Source organism: Lagopus muta, chromosome 1, assembly GCF_023343835.1.
Source record: "Lagopus muta isolate bLagMut1 chromosome 1, bLagMut1 primary, whole genome shotgun sequence".
Lineage (NCBI taxonomy): Eukaryota > Metazoa > Chordata > Aves > Galliformes > Phasianidae > Lagopus > Lagopus muta.
In genome coordinates this window covers 70,852,646-70,871,402 of record NC_064433.1, presented here as the reverse complement: position 1 = coordinate 70,871,402, position 18,757 = coordinate 70,852,646, and the positions used below count along the sequence as shown (strand labels likewise).

At 40.5% G+C, this 18,757-nt stretch overlaps 1 protein-coding gene across 3 annotated transcripts in view; it reads right to left on the bottom strand.

Annotated features, from left to right (window-relative positions):
* Positions 1–18,757, bottom strand: part of ETV6 (ETS variant transcription factor 6) — a 132,666-nt gene that overhangs the window by 13,654 nt on the left and 100,255 nt on the right. For all 3 annotated transcript variants that reach the window (XM_048952709.1, XM_048952701.1, XM_048952718.1), the window contains 2 exons: positions 15,057–15,191; positions 13,584–14,126 (listed from right to left, as the gene is read on the bottom strand). In XM_048952709.1, coding sequence (XP_048808666.1) covers positions 13,584–14,126; positions 15,057–15,191 — 678 coding nt within the window. The remainder of the gene's footprint in view (positions 1–13,583; positions 14,127–15,056; positions 15,192–18,757) is intronic.

Here is an 18,757-nt window from a genome sequence, read left to right as displayed (position 1 = left end):
TCAAAAAACTATATAACTAAGTTGCAATAATTTAATGAGCTGGCATATATCAATTCAACAACAGCTACTGTGTCTTCATACACTGCAAATAGGAAATAAAAAGCATTTAGCACTAGTAGCTTGGAAGCACTTTGTGAAGTACTTGCATCAGTTTGCCTTAATACAGGTTTCAAAAGGTAGACCTTTATTAACGTGAACACATTCAGTGAGTTTTTTTTTGTCTTTAATCATAAATTATTTACAGCCTGAATACCTTTCTCCACAGATTGCAAGTTAAATAAAATAAGAAAGTCAGAAGGGGTCTCCCTGACTGACAAAGGAGCAGCAACTAAATCAAAGAATCACAGAATCATTTGAGTTGGAAAGGACCTTTAGAGGTCACCTAGCCCAACTTCCCCGCAATGAACAGGGACAGCTACGGCTAGACCAGGTTGCTCAGAGCCCTTGATCAGCCTGACCTTGAATATTTCCAAGTATGGGGCATCTACCACCTCTCTGGTGGCAACCTGGACACTAAGCAGCTATACAGAAGTACTCCTTTACACCCACTGCCTGTGACTCACCCAGCGCCTAACCTTTCCTGCCCTCTCTCCGCTACTGACAGGAGTTCACTCCCCTTCAGCTCACTCCTGAACAGCCCTAAGGCAAATGACTCCTGCCTAGACAGGTGCCAGGGGCTGCATGTCCTGCTCCTATCCACCCACAGTGAGGAGCAGCTTCTTTGGGCTCCACCTCTACTGCCCAGTGCACCACAGCCACGCGCTGTGTGCCAGGTTATAGGCAGAGTGGTGAGGGGCCAAGCAGTTCCTCCACCTCCTCCCACCACCCTGCCTGTGGTGGCCTGCCCCTGCCTGGTGGCTGCTGGGGAAGCTACCCACATCTATCTTTAGTAGGTCAACAGACACCATGGGTCAAACACCATTTGATATCTCTTAGTCAGTGTAATGAATTTAGAGTAAATCAGAACCCAAGTGGAGTAGACTGCAGCCTCTGAAATTCATGAAAATGCAAGAAAAGGCAATGCTAACAATTAAAAGGAGCTTCTCAGCTGGGATAAGAGACGGCTCCTCAGAAGGCTAGTAAAGACAATACCAAAAGGTGCATTCCCCAGGAAGGTCAAAACTGTTAAATGTATTTTCAGGAAGGATGGAGAAACCCAGAAAAAGGACTTGTTTGTGGATACTGTTTCCTAAGTTTTAACCACTTGATTGAAGAAAGTCTGGATGCTGTGAATGCCTCTAGGAAGCCTAAATCACTTTTGGCTATCAGGAGGCTTCCATACGAGCAGTTAAATGGCACGACTCTCCACAGGGTGTGTGTTAGCTAGTGAACTACAGCAGAAAGCACAAGGATGTTTCTGAGGCCCAGCAAGTTTAAAAGTGTGTGAGATTCAATAAGGGAATTGAGTCAGGGCTGGTATCTAAATTGTTTGGGCATGCTGCAATTTCCCTGCCTTTTGGTTTTTTACGGCTTACTTAGAAAGTATGTCTGTGTAGCACAAGGAAACATCATTTCCCCCTAACACACACTTACTTTTTGTTTAAGTGAACTCAGATGGTTGAAATTTGTACAATCTGAAACTAATGGGATTTTGTTGAAGAGAGAACTGGGACTGAGAGGCTTAAAGACAATGTAGTAACAAACAACCCAGCCAAAGTGGGAAGGTGGTGAACTGCTGTGGCCATGCAGCAGGGCTTCTGAAAGCAGATGTTTCCACGTTCTGCCATTTTCTCAGCAGTACTTTTCGGCAAGACTGAGGTATGTAATTAGATGGGAATTAGGGCAGCTATATCTTCAAATGGAGAGGAATGGCTACAACTTTCTTCCTGTGGTTAATGCTTCTAGGGGGATTTTTATACTTATGCACAATGAAGATAAAAGTTGTAGTTAGTTGGTTCTTAAAACATCCTCCATAAAGACTGCCCTACTTGTGCAAGAGGCACTTAGGCTAGTAACAGCCATGTGTTGTAAAGCCCTAAGCTCAGCTGAGAAGCAGGAAAGCCTGAGGGCTGTCAGCCCATCCAGACGCTGGCTGCTGCTTGGCTACCAGGGCTAATGGGAGACACAGGAAAACAAAGTGGTGGCAGAGCTCTGAAGAGAGTGAGTAAGAAGAGACAAGGAGTTTTTGGGGCTTGAGGAATGAGACAAAATCTCTTGGATAGCAGCAAGCGTGCCTCCTCACTCCAGTTTTAAGACTCTCTTCCATGAGGCACAAGCATCCAAGACTCAGCCACTCCTCCTTGGCATAATAAAACTCAGTTTCTCCTTTCCAGTTTCTCAGCTCTTCTGGCTGAGAAGCTGTTTACTGCCCACATTTATAGCACTCCTTTCAGCAATGTTACAAAAAAGAGTAGACACAGTATTGTTAAGAATCCCTTATGACAGTCAGTAGTCACTGTGCAACTGAAATCATGGATTACAAATTCTTCTTTTCAAATTTACTTTAAGTCTATGGGCACAGTCTTCTGAATACACGCCTAAGGGAACTTTGGCATATAAATAATCCCTAATGGCTACATGATGGCAATATACATACTCCTTAGACTTAAAATACCATATCATCATGATGTGTACATTCAACATTATTGATTTTAGGTTCGTAACATTTTGATACTTGTCCAATCATTAAGAAATGACTTCTGTGGTACCAGTTTTCCAAGACAGACACACAGCTGGCAGTCTTGATATTGCAGTGGTGAGATAATTCTTAAATCTGCACCCTCTTAGACTAAACAATACTGCTAACAATATAAGCATGCGTATGCTAACGACCTTTTTCATTCAGAATATCACATTCATCTGCAATGCAATATTCCCTAAAATATACACTGCATCTAAGACCTTTGTTGTTTGTGAGGCCCATGACAAAGAAGTAGAGCTACCTCTCTTCACATATCAACTACCAAAGCCTCTTAAACACAGAAACATTCTACAAGACCCATCCACAGTTTTCCCTGGAGATCATTATATAAAATGCATTAAATATGGCTATTGACTGACTTGGAAACAAACATAGCTTTAAGAGAAAGAGATTGTGCCAAAATAATCATACTCCCTCTGACATCAGCTGATGTTCTACTCCTTGCTGAGTAAGTTAGCCTAAAATTTCTCCAGCATATGATTATTATTTGACTTAAATGGTTCTGTGATTTCTATTAGCTGAAAACTTTTCCCAAGCTCAAGCCCCATTTTTTACAAGGTGGTATGTACTTCAACTGTGTTTATTCACAGAGAAGCAAACATCACATGAACAGCTGTTCACAACTAAGACTAATGGACAGAGCGTATCCAGAATTAATCCTCTTATTCTGGTTTCTATAAGCACACCTGAAGTGCAGTTAAGATAGCTAACATGGTTATACTTACGGTATCAAATCTGTGAACTGGTAAATTTCAGTGGGCCATAGCTGCTAGGAGGAAAAAGTCTCATCTCCCTTCCATTTTTTTTTTCCCTTCCTCCTGCTGCCTACCTCATGCTGGCTCTTATTTTGTTAGATTTCCGTATGCTTTGACTTAATTCATTCAAACAGGAGAAAACAAACCCTGCAAAAAACACTGGCCTGCTTTCTGCTATCTGAGAGCTGAATCTGCTTGCAGGAAGATCTGGTGAATGCTACTGCCAGCACAAAAGAAGGAGGCAAGACTACACTGGCAGAGTCGACAAGGTGGAGAAGAAAGAGGGAGAGGCCCCCCCAGAAGGTGCCTGCAGATCTACAGTCTGTGATCATTCCCCTTGTTTGAGAAGAGGGCATTACTTTGGAGCATCTGGATGTGTTTAGACTGTAGCCAGAAGCAAGAAATCATTAAAGTTAATGACTGTTCACTTGTATGAAAAAAATAAAGTTGGGGAGAGAACTCCTGAGTCATACAATCATAGAATGTCCTGGGTTGAAAATGACCATAATGATCATTTAATTTCAACCCCCTGCCATGCGCAGGGTTGCCAACCACTAGACCAGGCTGTCCAGAGCCACATCCAGCCTGGGAGCCACAGAAGCCCTGACTCCTGTCTTGTTTCAGGCTTGCCATAGAGTTAAGCTGCATTTTAACTATATCCTCAACTCTGCAACAGTCAGAGCTTTCTGCATAAGCCAGATGGACCTTCAGGCTATCAAAGTGGTACATGATGCTCACCAGGTTGGCTGATATTATAATTCATTTCAGGAGTACAGTGACAATGACTTTATCAGCTTTCCTTTACCACACAAATAGAGAGGGATGAAAATTAAAGCTTGTGGTAAGGACAGGGAAGGCATATGGCTGGATCATATCAAATAACCTACTGTGTATCTTCTGAAAGGTGTTTTTTTGTTGTTTTTTTTTGTTTGTTTGTTTTTTGTTTTTTTTGGTGGTGAAAGACAGTACAAGCAGAAAGAAAGAAATGCTACAGTAAGGTTACTGTTGTGCTGATACAGTTATGAACAATACAGTCTCAATATCTAAGAACATCACAAACTTATTTTAGAAGTCAAAAAAAAGGAAGTAAACAAATCTCACAAATAAGGGGTTAAATGGTTCTGAGGACTGTGGGGTGCTAAGCATTAACACTATATGGTAATCTGAGTTCAGGTTACTAAGGGAGAAAGTGTCTTCTTTCCATTAATGTTGGCTGCTGCTAGAAGGATGGTAAGCTGGTGCAGTAAAGTCGATGTTTCTATGCGGAGAAACCTTTTAACAGACAAATGTTCGTTCAGCTTTGTAAATTCAAGCTGGGGCTGGAGAAATAGGTTGCCAGATCACACAGTGCAATGGTTGTATGTTGCTTCTGTCTTATACCCAAATGCTGATCAGGCAGAAGCAGAGCAGAAACCTGAGATTGTCATGCTGTTAACAGTTGTAGAAATAACAGGGCAAGACAGGGCCAAGCTCTGTCTTTGGCAATAAAAATGTATGAAAAAGAGGAAGCTCCAAAAGGTTCATATTCCTCATGTGGTTGAAGAAAGGAGCTCTCAGATTCCAAAGGATATATAATGAATATGGAGAGGTCAGAGACTGAGAAAGGACATTTTGACAGATGAGGATCTTGGAAGATAAAGACTATGTTATTAAAAAAGGTGATTTTTCCCCTGTTCTATTCTTCTGTTCCATCCCCCACCAAACAGATGTATTTTCAGTACTAAGTTTCAAGTGTTCTTTTTACCTGCTCCACCACAATGGTGGGGTTCACTCTTCCATTTATTCTGATAACAAAATCTGCTCCTGATCCTCCCATGGCTTTTCCTCACCTTAATTGCTTATGAAGGGCAACAACATGAAAAAGGGGAAGAAATTCAACCTCTGCTTGTTCTCCTGTTAACTGAGATTCTACAAACACCTCAAACCCTGTCTGACACCAAAGAATTGACCAAACACTTTAATAAGGAGAATTAAAGATTAAGGATGAACATTTTTCTTCTGAATCCTACTTCATATAAGCAGGCAAAAGTGGAAGTGACTTTTCTATGGTACTCAACCAGGGTAGTAATTTTTGACCTCACAATGTGAAGCTCCAGTACCCTCTGTCACAAGCTCAAGTGATCTTTAACTTGTGAAGTATTTGAGCTGTTCTGTTTTCTTTCTAACAGTGGAAAATCATATTTAGCTGGAGACCACTGTCCAAAAACCTCACTTCTGTGCTCCACCCAAAAGCCAGAGATCTTTCTTCTGTGTGAGCGTAGCTGGAGGCTATGGCTTCAGGAATTTTCTGCTGAAAGGACTTCTTTATAAGTTGTAAACTTGCCCCTTCTGATGGGTCTGACAGAAAAATGAAACAGGGTTACATCTCCACATTTAGACAAAGCCAAACCCTTCCCTCAACAGAGAGGGAAAACAGCATCCTGCAGAGAACTTCCCTGCATCTTAAATCTTATAAAATAGTGCAAACCTTTGTGTACAATTTCTAACCAATCAGTATTAAAATAAGACTTAAGTAAGCCTGTCTCCAAAGAGAGTACAATATAGTGTCAACACTAAGGTCTATTGTTCCGATTTAACTAAGTGTTCAAACTAATGCAGGTTTCCTTTGTAAAAGAAAATCTGAATTACTGCCACAATTTCAACCTGAAAAAAGTGTGCAATGTACAGGGAAAATAAGGCTCACATTCTTGTAAAAAAGACTATGAACTTGAGGTGTTCAACATCCTGCCAACCTCAGTGGCTGCTGAGGGTACTCTGAACTCACCTATCACATCCATCTAGCCACAACACGTTAGACGCTGCAGAACAGTAATGAGAAGGGATGAAGGCTAGATGACTGAGTTTTCCTATAGCTTTGTCAGTCAGACCTTATATAAAGACAAGAACATACCCTGGCTGCAATTTCTGCTCCTGTACCTATGCAGAATGACGGCATCTGTAAAGTAAGACACTTCACAGAAAATCTGAAACTACCTATCCAAGCTGTTGTCATTCTGCTACTGCTTGAGTGACACTAGTTATATTGGCAGGGAAGGCACATTTCCATATTGAAATTAATTGTTAATGCCATGTTAAGATGGCTCTCAAGGTTATCATGAAAATTCCTCCTCTGGAAAGGAACTCTGAGCTTGATTCTCATCCACACTTCAGTCTCTTTGTAGTAGTCTGGCTCTTCACAAGAGGCTTGAAATTGATGTGGTGCATACTGTAAATATAACACTGTACATGGCTGCAAGGATTAAACAAGAGATTAAACAAAGCCAGTGGCATTATAATTGTCATATCCAATTGGTAGTGACAGGACATACCTATACCAAAAATCCCTGATTCTTCCAAGTTTCACACTTGCTGTCCTATGCAAAGGCTACCTGGAAATCAAGCACTCAAATCCCAGCGCTTACAACTCTTCATGCTGAAATGAAACACTGTTTTGGTTTGCTGTAGTTTGCCAGGCTGTAACTTGTAACTGCTCAGCTTCTAAGACAGGAAGTGGGTTTTGCCCTAGCTGCCCCCAGGTAAAGGCAGTGCTTCACAAGAGCCCACCAGGTCTGTTATGATGCTGTCAAACCCTACTGGGATCATGTCTTGTGATGGCTGAAGATAGCCTTTGCTTTCTCAGGCACATATACAGTAGGCTTCTACAGCATTAGTAATGATACGTGCTTTCTTAAAGAAAGCAGAATACCTCTAAGGAAGCACATGACAAAAGCCACGTTTGGTTTGTCAGCCCTCATTCTCTGCAAATGTGGACAAAGCAAACACTTTCAGTTTAGGTAAGAATTCCTCACGGTAAAACTAACAATGCAGATCCAGAAATTGGGAACAGTAACAAATCAAACAGTGATGCTTATTCACTGTCTGGAGGGCTGAAAGACTCAGAAAACCCAAATAGTGTAGGTTCTTTCCAGTACTGAGTGCTACAGTAGGACTCTGTCCACAATAAGTGGACTTTCTTCTAGAAGTTTTCTACTTCTAAAGCAGTGTTGTCACTCTGGAATAAAGTCACTTACCAACGACAGAATGACAATAAGAGGGAACTGGGTTCAAGCCTTTAACACTAACACTTGTGCTCAATGACTTATACATGTAGGCAATCCATACCCCCAGGAAAGATCAGAAAGACTGAACTGAATACAAGAATGCAAGCCACTGCCCCAGTGCAGTGCAGAGAGTTGGGTAGGTTCTGCTTTTATTTGGAGGATGCAACAGCAACACTGGTGCACAAGCAGCTATTACAACAAAGCTATGACTGGCTTTAAAAGCTGCAACAGGTAAAAGCAGGAGCAGGAAGTTCATTAAGTTATATATCTGGCCTCTACCTGGTTTATGGATAGCTCAGATTGCTGTTATGATAAGTGTAGTGAAGAATAAAACCAGGAGTATCAGATCGAATAGTAGTGCAGGGTCTGAGTTGTTTCAGTTTTTAAACTGGTTATTTTTCAAACAAAGTGGAATCTGCAAATGTGAGACACTGTAGCATAACAGAAGGTGCTACATGTAACTAGAATCTGGAAATACACTTAACTTCTGATTCTGAGTGGGGGACTGGTCAGATACTGTCTACTGATAGATTTTATTTTGCCATACGGTATAGCTTTCTCCTCTACACTGCTTCTGATCAGTGCTGGAACTCTTGCAAACACCGTTCACTTTTGTGTGCCCTTGCTTTTTTTATATTTACCTTCTCTATTTGGACAGTAAACATTAGGGGTTTCAGCATAGCAGAGCACATAGACACTACCATATAGCAAAGGAAATAGGAAACTGAACCCCTTGTGTGAGGGCTAACAGTATTAGTTGCTGCAAAACTTTGAACTCATAAGTTGTGCTTAGTTGTAGGATTTTACCTCCATTATTAAACAGGTACAACTGTTTTTTGTCTCCTTTCCAACTCTTCTTCCCCACTACCCACCATGGGTCGTTCTATAGTAACCATGCCTGTAGAATCATTTTTGTACAGGAAGGAAAATAAACTGATGTTGTATAACTGCATTTATACAAGTGATTTTGGTAAATTACTTGTTAAAAAAAAAAAAAAAAAGGCATCATCCTACAACTTGTCATGATTGTGAATGTCACACTGACAAACATGGAGTAAACATGAATGCTGGGACACCAAATCCTAATGGATAAGTTGAGGAAGAATGGCCATGATGCAGTGTTTTGAAGTACAGTGATTTCCAATGTATAAGCTCTAAATGTCTAGTGTTACGAATCTAATAACTCAATCAGCTGAATTTTTTCTTAATCTCCTTTAAAAGAAGCTTTCCAGCTCAACTCTAAAGTAAAAATAAATAAATAAATAAATAAATAAGCTTTGATTAACTGATTTTTTAAGCACTCTGGGAAAGATTCACTAAGTTAACTCCTCCAGTCTTTTCCTCTTCTACACAGATTTTTGGGAAGTGATTAAATTTTTCAAATAAAGGGAGAGGAGAATCCCTGATTCTGTTCCCCTTCCAACCTCTCTCCAGGCGCCTCTGCAAAACTACTGTATTTACAGGGCTTTGAAGAGAAAGACCTTCCGGTGGTCAGAGCCACACATCTTAAGTACTGTAGACTTTGTAGACTTTAGTACAACGTGAGTCATTTATGACTGATGTGTTCTCAACATTTTCAGCTTTGACTACTTATGCAGAGATGTCAGGTACACAAATCTGTTGGGTTCAAGGCTATGCTCCTGCACTCTCTGGACTTTTGGCACACTGAGGGATGTGGCGGAAATCCCAAGTCAGAAGCTGAGTTGGAGATGGATCTTTTTCATGATTTCAGCAGGGCAAGAATGTAGCTTGTTTTTCTTCCTGTAGCAGTCGATTGTTTTATGGGCCAAACCAATACAGTAGCAGATAATGTGCCTCTGAACTGTTTAAACATTACTTGGCTTTTCCTTATACTACTGATGGGGAATAAACAAATCTGGCAGCTTACAAAGCTAAATACAGCCTCGTTGCTAAGGTAACTCAACTGATAAGAATAGCATGCTAATAGACAAAAGCAGGCACAAGAGACTTACCTACCTTTAAATTCTTTTCCCTCCTAAGGGCAGAGCAGAATCAAAAGCAATATGTAAAGTGGGGATCTAAAGTTATGCTTGTCCTACCAAGCTACTTGTACGAGATGGAAAGGTCTGCCTAAGGCATGCACAGGGTGACCTACAGATTCATGGTGTTCCTTGGTTTCCAACTCCAACAGTATCTGGAACACCTGGGAGGAGTTGAGTTGCATCCACAGTCAATTCTCTGGCACCTCATCCTTCCTATCTGCATAGTCATTTGGTTATGTTCTGTACTGGACAAATGGCAATGCCACAACAAAGGGTAGCACAGTGTGTAATACCCAAGTTTTATTGCCACAGGTTGCCTGGATTCATGGACAAACTTTTCTGTCCCAGAAAACTAGTAAAGAAAACCACTGGAGAACTGGAAATCTCAGAATCTCAGAAATCTGTTCAGCAAAGTATTTCCTCTCACAAAATAAAAAGCTCAGAATTGTCCCAGTGAGTTTTAAGTGACTGAATTAAAAGCAAGGTATTTTGCAACACGTCATTACATTCTCACATTTCTAAGTTAACTTCTAGGTGATAAAAATAAGGGTGAAACCCAACCTATCGTAACTGGATAATCCCTTAATTGCCTCTTGCTGGGATTCCCCTATCTCCCTTTAGGCAACTAACAGGTTTCTGGTTAGATCTGCTATGTCAAGTGCCCATTTTCCTTCCTTCTAGCAAGCTCAAGTGTATCTTGCTATCTTAAAAAATATAGTTTTGACACCTAAACATAGTTGTATGTTGACAGCCAGCTGTGGTAGAAGTCAACAGCAGAGCACTTGTGGAAGCAATGGGGGCAGAACCTCAGCATGGCTGCAAAGACAGTTTCTGGTGGCAGTGGTTCTACCACTAGTGCTGTGCATGTCTCAGCCCTGATGCTTCCAGAAAATCTGCCAACACAGGAACCCTCATCTGTCCTTGTACCTTGGGAAAGTACCCTTATGAGATACCAAAGTCCTAAAATGCTTGATAACAAAACCCTTCTAGTCAGAGGTGCATAGAGAGTGGAATTTCCATTCAGAAGAACAGCTAATTTCAAGCACATTTAGAAGAACAGCTAATTTCAATCACATTTAGAAGAACAGCTAATTCCTTGATTAAAACTACAACCGTGTTTAAAAAAACAGAGATGTGTCTTTCTATTTCCACAGGGTGGAATGCTTTGAGACAATCTGGGTGAACCTAGAAGGGCTGGTTTTTCAGTCAGCCAGATGGAGCGTCTGCTTGCAAGAGTTCAAGTCAGAGGCTGTCTACCAACAAACACTGTCACTGCTTTGAATTTGCAGTTCCAAAGGGAAAATAGTCTGTTGCACTGCTTTATTAAACTCCCTTTTTAAATGACTTTATTTTTAAATGATGTCATAGCTATAGATGACTACTGATGCCTGAGTTAGGTAGCTTAAATCTTGCCAGGAATATTTGCAGGGATACAGGCCCACCTTTGGATCATCCAAGTCTAATGACTTCTAGCTCAGACTAAGTTACACTGAAGACTCACACATATGGTATTAAGATGGCTAAGCATGGGTTTTTAAAATCAACTCAAGCCACTGATTAATAATAAATGGGACCTTACCGAGTAACGTAAAGATACTTTATGCCTCTTAACTGCAAAGAAGGGTGAAATGGCCTTAGAGTAAATGAAAGCAAGGCCTTCAGTTTTAAACTCTTTGCTGTAAAACTGAGTTACCAGTGAAGTTAATATCTTAAGAAACGATATTACATGAAAAGGTAAGGTTTATTTACTGGTATGTAAAGCTCATTATTTTGTCTGACAGCCAGAGCCTCTTTTTTTTTCCTTTTGTCAGGAAGTCCACAGCTTTAGTGACTGACTTTCTGAAAACAGAGCACAATGGACAGCATGAGGTGAAAAGATCGCTTTCTTTCTCAGCATGAAATAATTGCACACTGCATTTAAAAATAGACTTTATCTCCAAGTTAACAGGTTTATTAGTCTGTGAGGTATCTTGAGTCAAGGAAGAATTTGTTTTACAATTTAAAATATCTGATTTGGGTATAGAACATGTTTTTGAGCTCAGTGTTTTAGTCAGCAGCACATGAGGCTTCCCTAGTAGCTGCTCTTCATCACTGCTTTCCGTGAAAATCACTTGCATGCAAATAGTTAACAGAAAGCCAAGGCTCTCTTCTCACCCATGTAAACTTAAATACTTAGCTCTGTGTCTGAATTACTGGTAAATTTTCGCATTACTCTACCCATCAGAATTTCTCATCCATAAAATGGAAATAATACCAATAATGCCAGTAATCTCTAAAAAGCTATTCTCAACAATACATCTGTACTGATGTATATTTGCAGTGTTAAGAACCATGTGTTGTAATTCTTATGGATTCTCTTAAATCAAAGCAATGAGGCACGGCTGGTCAAAAGCTTCCATGTTAACTATAGCAGCATTAGTGAAGATAAGGACACTAACATCTAAAAAGATTTATACGGACACACAGAAGAAATGCTTATACAACCAAAACATATAATGTCAAGATCTCTAAATTGAAGGCTATGAGATGGGGAGGGAAGCAAGTAGAAAGATATGTGTTTTCTTACTACTGGACCTAGCTATGCTGCCATTGAATTCAGAAGCACAAAGTTGACTTCAGGTATGAAATACAGCCTGTTTACATTTTTTTCACTGATTCACATTTGGCTGCTTTTAAATAGGCTGTGAACCCCCCCACAGGGTCCAGCTACAGTTCAGAAGCCATGAGGACTCAATCAGAATAACACTAACTTGTGCTAGTGGATCCAGTGCATATAGAAACCAAAGATTCCTAATTATGTAAGAAGACCCCTTGGTTTAAATTTGAAAGCTGAAAAAAGAACAAAACCACATTTTTTTCTGATATTCTTTCCATTCTTGGAGAAAGTTTTATTCTAAAAAAAAATTAACAACTCCCCTGATTATCCAACACTACTTAAGGGAAGGAAAACTCCAGAGATGCAATCAGAACAGAGTCCTCTCTGCCACAAAATTAGCTATAAATTTTAATTTGCTGAGATTAGTGGGCAATAAAAGTCAAAAGAAGAGAGACAAATGTCAGCCAGCCTAAAATTCCAAAAGATTAATTTTCATAGCTCATGTCTCCATTACACGAAAGGATCACAGCCCTTTTTGCGCTTGACTGTGACTAGCTGGTGAGGTATGTAACTTTTGAATACAGAGCGATAAGTCTCAAAACAAAATCTTCCTCATTAAAGTTGAGGCAGCACATCATCTGTAACAAGTTAAAGGCGCATAAAGGACTGAAACGAACAAGGTGTTTTAAAATGTACCCACGTAGACATGCATAACAGCCCACAGGAGCTGAGTATCGTATTAGTTTGCTGCTGATGTAAATGTATGGAATGTTTTTGGGTGTGTTGTGTATGGTGTGCATTTACACCCCTCAAGACATACTAGTTAGTGGGGCATTCAGCACATTTCTGAAGTGGTTCGATTCCCCTTCCCACTCTCCCTATCTATTTACAGTTCCCTTTCAAGTACAAAAAACATTTTCTGTAACCTCAGCTTCCTGATTCAGCTGTTATGATGTCAGTTATTTACGATAACAAAAGTGAGACAATGACTGTGGTTTGTGTGGGACAAAGGCAACCTTGTTTCTGTAAAAAGGGACAATCCTAGCATAAGAAGACAGGAAAGCCTACAAAGCAGGACTCTGAGGTGAGATTTCATTAGTCCCACTGTCTCTGCAATAACAAGTTTGACTGCATTGTCTCAAATACAACCGACAGAAGGCGTCTGCCTAGAACTCATAACTAAAGGGAATGCAATTCTTGGAAAATTATCTCTTTGCAGGAGAAGGCTTTGGAGATAAGTATCTTGGGAAACAAATGAATTGCTAGTGGGTAGAGAGGCAGCAAATGTCAGGACTTACACGTTTTCAGTACTAATTACGCATTCTGTGGTCACAAGCATGTCACTGCATCTTTGCTTACCCGTCATGAAACTGTTATAATCATACTTACCTGCCTAAACTATAGATGTGGTGAAACTTGCAGAATGCCAATAATTGCTGAGGTCACCGTGTGGCAAAAAGAAATGAGGAGCTACTAACACATGTAATGGTAAGTTATACATGAAAGATTTCAAAGATTTCCTGGCACAGCCTGGAGAAGGTCACTTACCTGCTATTCTTCCAATTGGCATTGCATGGTCCTCAGGAGGGGATACAGACACCATGATGTGGTTCATATAAGCTAACTCTTCTCGGTGGGACAGGTTGATTGGCTTTACCTCCCTGTGCAGCCCATCCTCAGACAACCTCAGTGGCTTGAAATCAGAGTGCCTGGGGTTCAGTATCAAAGGATGCATGATAGGACTGGGCATCAGCTGGATGACCCTGGTGTTCTCCTGGCGAGGGCTGGAAGGCTTCTGAAGAACCTCAGGAGGAGGTGGGCAGTGGTTGTTTTCTATCGGGGACACTGAGAGAGGATAGGGCTCCTGGTGGTTGTTCTCTTGATGATACCTGGCCCCTGGCACCCTGTCAGCTGGGGAAAGGTGACGGACAGTGTTGTCCATAGGGGACTTCAGTGGCCGCTGATCGGAATCTGGTGACGGACGGTGGTTGTTGGTGACGGGTGATCTAGAACGATGCAACAGTTCAATGGTTGGGGTGCTGTGGTGGACTGCTTCTGTGGATGGTCTTGAAGGCCTCTGGACAAAGCTATCTGTGGAGAAAAAAAACAGATCGTCTGCATTGTGATCAAGCTGAAGAATCTAAATGTTAAATGCAAACTTGAGTGAAATCGTAATCCAATTCTGTAACACTACTTTTTCCTATATTTTTTTTCTATTGAAAAATCAACAACAGAAGTATATTTGATGCTTTCATAGAAGGGATCTCTTAAAAATCTTAGGCTTTGTATCTTTTCATTGGAAGGAAACATTCTGATCTGCATAAAGAGAATATCTGAATAAAGAGAAGTCCAAATCTGCAATGCCACAAGCATATATCTATTCTTTCTTCGCCACCTGTAACAGTCATGGTGTGTAAGGACACTACTAGGAGGGTAACTAATAACCTAAGCAAATACTGCTACTGATGGTAAAAATGGGAGAAAACTGCAAAAAAACCTTTTCTCAAAATGAGTTGCTTAACCAGTTCAAGAGCTGAGCAACAAGATGGGCTCAATGCCAGGGACTTTAGTACAATGTGACGACACTGTCATTTGAAGTGACTTTGTGCTAAATATTCCTTTCTAACATTGCCTTTTCTCCAGCTCTGCAAACAACTGCATCAAGCTGCATCTCCAGGACACTCAAAGTCCATGAAGCACCTTTGTCTACCCAACTGATAGTGAGGAAAAACAAATCAATGTGGTCAATAAAACTTTCTGACTTTTTTTTTTTTTAATTCTACATCTGTTATACCTTTTAAGGCAGCTTTGGAAGTAGGACAAAGCAATAGAAAATATATGGAGAACAGACAGTCAGCTCCTTAGACCAACTCACTGTTAACAGCTACAGAGACAAATGGCAAACAGCAACTTTATTTAAGTAACTTTGGAGCCAGAAAATGACAACATTCCATACAGCCTTATTCCAGTCACCCAATCACCATTTTATAATAATAGTTCCTATAAGAACAAGACAGTTACCTTCATCATGGTTCTGATGTAATAAAACCTCTGACTGAGCATGGATAGAGTTCCCAGGATGGAAGAAAGGTGAGAATAGCACACGAGATTTCCTTTGCTTCAGGATATGCTGAAGGAGTTCATACAGAACATCACCTGAAAGACAAACAGTAGGACTCATTTAGCCATCTGATGCATTAATTCATGTTCCTGGTTGCTATTTTCATATCCAAACAGGTCTGTTGTAAAACTTTGCATTTCACTGTTTTGCAAGGTTCTTTTCTGAAAGAAGGAAAAAAAGAAAAAGAAAAGCAGCATGTCGCACCTCTGGAAAAATGGGAGATTGAAAAGAAGTGGCTGTTACTACCCTGATACAGTTTTTCCAGGCTACAGAAGTGCCCATTCAAGAGTTCACACCCTTTGTAAGCAATATTTCAAGTGTTCCACCTTCTCTCATCACAGCTTTAGTCTTTTTAGAGAGACACCTCAGGACAGAAAATTCTTAAATGCACAGTATGTGATTATGCACTGAGTTGCTGAGAGCAAACAAGGTGCTATTCCTTAATTAATGAACAATTCAGGCTTTATGGGGCAAGGAGGAAGATCTTGCCAAGCCTCTCCATGCAGCACCAGTGCCCCAAGGGCAAAGGCAGTATGCTACTGTGATACTCCAATCTAGGAAATACAATAGGAGGAAGAACTCTCACTCTGAGAAGCTACTTTGGGGTAAGCTCAAAGACCTGCAAAGAATGAAGAGATGTAACCCCTGCTGTGGTGACAACTTCTGGAGATTGTTGAGTGCCACAGCTGCCACAGGAACTTCTGGCGTCCTGAGACGGACTTCAGGAAAGCCCAAATAGGATCGCAAAGCCAGTTATTTCTAGACACTAGGATCTGTAGAGAGCTCACTGCAACAGGCAGTATTAGAAGAGGGACACGATGCATACTAAGGAACTTAATGCAGTAGACTTGGTGATCTGTATGGGTAAATATAGTCTGTTAGTTGCTGTTGGATTGTTATTTTACAGAAATGTCTGCAGAATTGTACTGCACCATGTGATCATGTTTTTGCATGACTCAATCCAAGGCTTGTTTCTTTTTGGGGTGGCAAGCAGCCTGTACTTCACTTTTTCCTCCCAGTCCATGTTACCAGAATTGTTATATCCCTCCTTAGTGGAACATGTCACTTCAGTGACCACTGCAGATCAATATTAACTGCTTATTTTGTATCTTCTTATGTATTCCATCTTGTACTGATGCCTTCCCTCCAAAATCTGCATTAAATATTTACATACTTATATGTTTTGTGTGATGTAACTTGCTAAACATTTCAAAGTAAAAAGGTACAATATAGGGCACAAAGTCTCCCAGCTTATAATTTTATTTCCTCTCTTCTGTGTGTCTTACCTCATAATACAGAGGAACAAGCTACAGCAGCAGCATATTATGTGAAAAGGTACTTAACAGAGTTTCAACTAGGAAACCTTGGATTTTCCTGGAGAGTTTTCTCAAGCATGTGTGGGGTTAGTAGATGTTCTTATGAGATTGAAAGCCGTGTGCCATTCAGCTGCTGTTTCTATAACGTGCCAATGTTGTACTTGCAGTGAAGTTTATTGTCTTAGTATGAAATAGTTAAAGCTATCCTGCTTCCCACAGTTCAGCTTCCTTTGTTTTTAGAATCTCAGCTGCTTTCACTGTCTCCGTAGTGACTTCAGGGCATTTTTACGAAGTGACTGCAACACCTGAAAATCTAATTAAAAACAAAGCCTGAAGAACTCAGTTACCTTTTCCATGTTTAGTACATGAAAGTCTAAAAAGTGATTTTACCTCATAATTCACATTTTTGAATGCAACAGCGGCATAATCATAACTAGTACTGTAACACTCCAAGCAATAAATTTTTCTTTTTTCACCTAACAACATATTTACACTTCTGCATCACAAAGACACAATTGTATTAGTTACAAAAACACAAGTCTCTTCTCTCTCTCTCTCTCTCTCTCCTTTGCCCTCTTCCCGGTCCAGTGCTAAATCGGTGTATAGCAGGTGGCTGTGTACCCATTTTATTGGTACAATCACTGGGAGGAGTGGATGCTATTCTACTGGTTTTACCAGGAATGGAAAGGACAGAGCCTTTATATACCTACACTCTTAGAAAAACTTAAACTCTGTAGCAAATATTATTTCACAGTTCTTACGTTTCACGTGTAGTTTATTTCTGGGAAACGTTGAGGCATACTTTACCTATAGTCATTTACATTTACAGAGGCTGACTGAGATATCCTCTAAAATGTTTATTATCAGTGAGGAATAATACCTGGAAAGAAAGAGGAGAGAAAGAGCTGGGAAGGGGCCATTCTAACCATTTAGGTAAACAAGAGTTTAACCTTCTGCACATTGTGGATTTGCAAGCCAGAGGCTCTTCTCTGAGAACACTCTATCTCCAGCCAACAAACATTTTAATCCTACTCATTTCAAGTGCCCTCACAACACACAAAGGGAAGAGTAGAGAAATAACTGGTAGGCAGCAGGGCACTGGTATGATAAGGAGAATAACAAATAAGTTACGCAGAGTCGTCCTTTACAGTCCTTGCCCACTTTCAATACTTCTTTTGCCTTAAAGCAGGGCTAATTTTTGCAATGAAATCATTCAAAATGAGTACCAAAATAAAACAAAGGATCTTTCCAGGCATCAGTTTTCACTACTGTATTATACTAGTGACAGACATAGATGTTTGGCATTTCCTTTTATAAAAATTATTCTTGGTTTAAAGTACATGCTTTGAAAACTTTGTATAGAATAAGCATAAGCCATAGTATGAGAGGCAGATTCTGCAGGAGGATGGTTGGATGCATTCAAGGGAGTCACAAAGGAGCTAGAAGCAGAATTAATGCCATTCCTTGTTTATCAGCCTGAGCCAAACTGCACCAGCTGTACTTCTGCACTGAGTGAGCCTTGTGCTGCAAGCCTGGTAACAGCAGCTCCATGACCACTTAGTCCAAACACTTTGATCATCTATCGTGATTGAGTAAACCTTATATTTAACATGTATGGTCATAAAAAAAAAGCTCATAACTCTTGTATAGAACTAATAACTCATATTTAGTTAAACATCCCCGACAAAGGAGGGCAGAGGCTTACTCTGACTGTAAAGCCATAGCAGAAAGACTGCAGGGGATCTAAGTACAGGAAGACAACATAGGCATTTCTAAATCATGTGTGTGAATAAACGAAGACATAATTTGAGCAATTGGCCAACTGATTCACACCTATCTGTGTTCTACCTTGGGCCAGCCTCAAGCACATGAGAGAAAAGTAAAGTAAAGTAAAACCTACGAGGGCTGTAAAAAAGAGAAAAGGTTCCCCAGGGATGAATTTTGCAGTCACTCTTAGCAGCATGTCAGCCAAGCCAGCTGTGAGACAGAATGCTAATGTCAGCTTCTTAAGAGGTTCGGGCACTTGATTAACTTGCTGCTGTAGTTGGGTCTGCAAAAAGATAAGCCTTTATGGAAAAGAGCTGTAAGCCATGAAATGCTGCCAAAGAACCCTGCTTTCTGTGAGTTCAGTGAAGAGTTTTAATAAGAGACATGTTGCATCTTTGGATTTGGAGTTACACCCAAATTTACCTACAATCTTCCCTCTTGTCTTTTCTGTCTTTGCCTCGTATAAGAGTTTCTGTCCCTTCTCTGCTGCACTGCCCTGCCCACCCTAACAAACATGA